General features: G+C 41.4%; 1 protein-coding gene across 1 annotated transcript in view; it reads left to right on the top strand.

The window, feature by feature from the left end:
* Positions 1 to 2742, top strand: part of LOC109468803 (colorectal mutant cancer protein-like) — a 16875-nt gene that overhangs the window by 2720 nt on the left and 11413 nt on the right. The window contains exon 5 of the mRNA XM_019767142.1: positions 1694 to 1807. Within this exon, the coding sequence (XP_019622701.1) occupies positions 1694 to 1807 (114 nt within the window). The remainder of the gene's footprint in view (positions 1 to 1693; positions 1808 to 2742) is intronic.

Raw genomic sequence — 2742 nt, 5'->3', positions numbered from 1 at the left:
TCAGAGCAGGGTGGAGGAGGGTGCGAAGCACCCAATGCGGCGGGGGGGAGGTCTGGAGGGGGGGGGGAAGCTATTGCATTTTGCTTTTCCAAACACAAATGGAGGTCATTTCCTGCAACTTCAGTTCTACATTTTCTGTACAACTGCAGATGTATAAGGCAGTAGAAAGGTTCAAGATCTGTACTTAATTATCCTCATATTCAAAAAAAATTCTACCCTTAATTTTGAAAAAATTGGGCATAGGTTCCCCGGATGACCCCTAACCGGGGGCCAACGGTGCTTCCACAAGTTCAACAAGTGAAAAATACATGATACAAAATGTACATGTATTTACTACCTGGAACTTGGAGCAATTTATTCCAAAGATGTTAACTGACATTAATATATTAAAAACTAAACCAAATCCTATTTCTCAAACAAATCACATATTGACACAGCTGAACAAATAAAATGTGATCATGTTTATAAAACTCCACTCAAGAACAATTTTTGAGAGACACTCGGGTCACGGTACTAAGCGTGATAATCTCTAATATCTCATCTGATTCTCCCAATATGTAAAGGGTCTTTACAATGACAGCATCCAACCGCACATACATAGAAACAACAATATTACACAAGAAACCAATTAATTCGGAAAATTTCTCAGTAATGTTTGAAAATTAACCTTACTAAAAATATAACTGAATTTTTATTTCAGTTGTAGCCGAAAAAATATATTTTCATGCGTTTAAAGTATCGTTTTAGCACTGTAATATGTACTTATTACATGTATCTATACATTTGGATGCTATCTTGACCTTTGACCATTGTTTTTGTGAAAACAGGTCGGCCATGTTGTCTTTCTCGCCGTGAATTTTCGAGCCGTTTTTTCGAGCAAATTTCAACCGTTTTAAACATTTTACGGCCTCAAAAACTCATATAACGAGGAAAACAAGTTGTAGTTGTTATTTTCATGCGTGACATTTCTTCTGGGGATGGATTATTTTCCGTCAAGCTGCCGAAAACTTAGCGCCATGCCGCAACCATGCGATCGGGCGCGGCCGGCCGGCGGGAGTTTTACTTTGTATCGGTGAGCTTTCGCGATGTAAACAAAGACAGTCGGAGTTGTTTACATGAAAATTTTGTTGTGAAACGCCAGCGGGGTGTCAGATTTTCTACCAATGACAACGTTTTCTTTGTGGCGTCATGGCGAGATCGACAATTCATCGTCAATTGACAGGATTGTGCCGACAATGGAATTGAATAGCGGCCCGATCCGTGCAATTAGCGCTCGATCCACGCCGCCCGACCGAAGAAAATTGGAATGACGAGCACATTTATCGGGGATAAAATCCCCAATTTTGAAAACCGACCGCTAGCCGCTCGAAATTTTTGGTCGGCCCAAAAAAGGCTAGGGTCGGGGGGTTTTTCATAGGGTCGGTCGGGTAACCGGAAACACAACATTTTTTTTCCTAGGCCTTACGATTTGCCCTCGTGCGAGTGTTTGCAGTAAACATTTGATAAAGAAATAGGAACAGTAGTAAAATACTACATAACTAGAGGTACTATAACTACAGTGTCTGTAACTGAGACATACCTAACATGGTTTAAGAAAGTTAGCTATAAGCATGTACATTTTGAGATGTTTAGTAAAAACCCATGTTATTTTGTGACAAACAGTCTGAACTGTACTCTTTCTATATCTGCACAGCTCCACTTGGCTGCCCTGGCCTCGCTGAAGGGAGAAATTCTGGAGCTGAGTACCAGGTTACAGTCTACAGCGACTGAACGGGACACACTGGAGAAGAAACTGGCAAAAGCTCAGGTAACTTGATCAGGAAAAAAGGATCCACCCCTGAGGCACTGCCAAAAAAGTTGCCTTCAATACATTTGACAAAAGTCATGTTACATCTGGGCACACATGGGAAGGAAGCACAACAGGAAGTTAGGTCAAAGGTCCCAGAAAATGATTATCTCATTTCCTGACTCTAATTTCCTGCTGTATTAACTGCCTGTTACCAGTGGGAAAATACATAGGCAAAATCATAGACAAATTCACTACAATGAAGAAAGCAAGATATTCACAACAAGGCTGAGGCAATAAAAATCATCGCCAAGGCGACGACTGAATGATATATATTATTTCATGTGGTGGAGCTAGCAATCTACATTACAATTATCAGAAAAACATATTTCCCTATGTTATAAAGACATGCACGTAGTGAAATTTACAGGATTGGTGGAGGAGGTGTGGGGCAATATACCAAATACACGTATAGGAGGATTCAGCCATTCTTCCCCAGCAATATAGATTTTATGATGACATACTTACTCGATCGAGTTCCCGCTAGAACCAAACTGAAAACCATCCTCCACTTCACTCTATCCTCCACCAGAGACTGGATTTTATGTCTGATCTGAAGTTGTTACTCCTTTGACTTTTTTTTACCTTTTGTGGGTTCCAAAAGGACAGATAATTTCTTTTCTCTCTGTGACCTGTTTGAATATGGTCTTTGGCCAAAGACAGCTGTGCTCTCTGTCCATGGTGTGGGGAGAAGACTGATGACCACTAATTAATCATGCCAGGCAGCTGGATGGGTGGCACGTGGGCACCCCGTGTAAGTTACCTGCTTGATCCAAAAACCACATGGCCGAAGGTTTCCTCCAAACCAATTCCCTGGGGAACGCATTCGTGCAATTTTTGAAATTCTTTCAAAGCGATCGTAGTACTTACACAAATGCCTCCGCCCCAAAGGCGTC

This window comes from Branchiostoma belcheri, unplaced genomic scaffold (assembly GCF_001625305.1).
Source record: "Branchiostoma belcheri isolate BF01 breed outbred unplaced genomic scaffold, Haploidv18h27 scaffold2, whole genome shotgun sequence".
NCBI lineage: Eukaryota > Metazoa > Chordata > Leptocardii > Amphioxiformes > Branchiostomatidae > Branchiostoma > Branchiostoma belcheri.
Note: the sequence above shows the minus strand (reverse complement) of the source record. Positions and strands in the feature narration are given on the sequence as shown.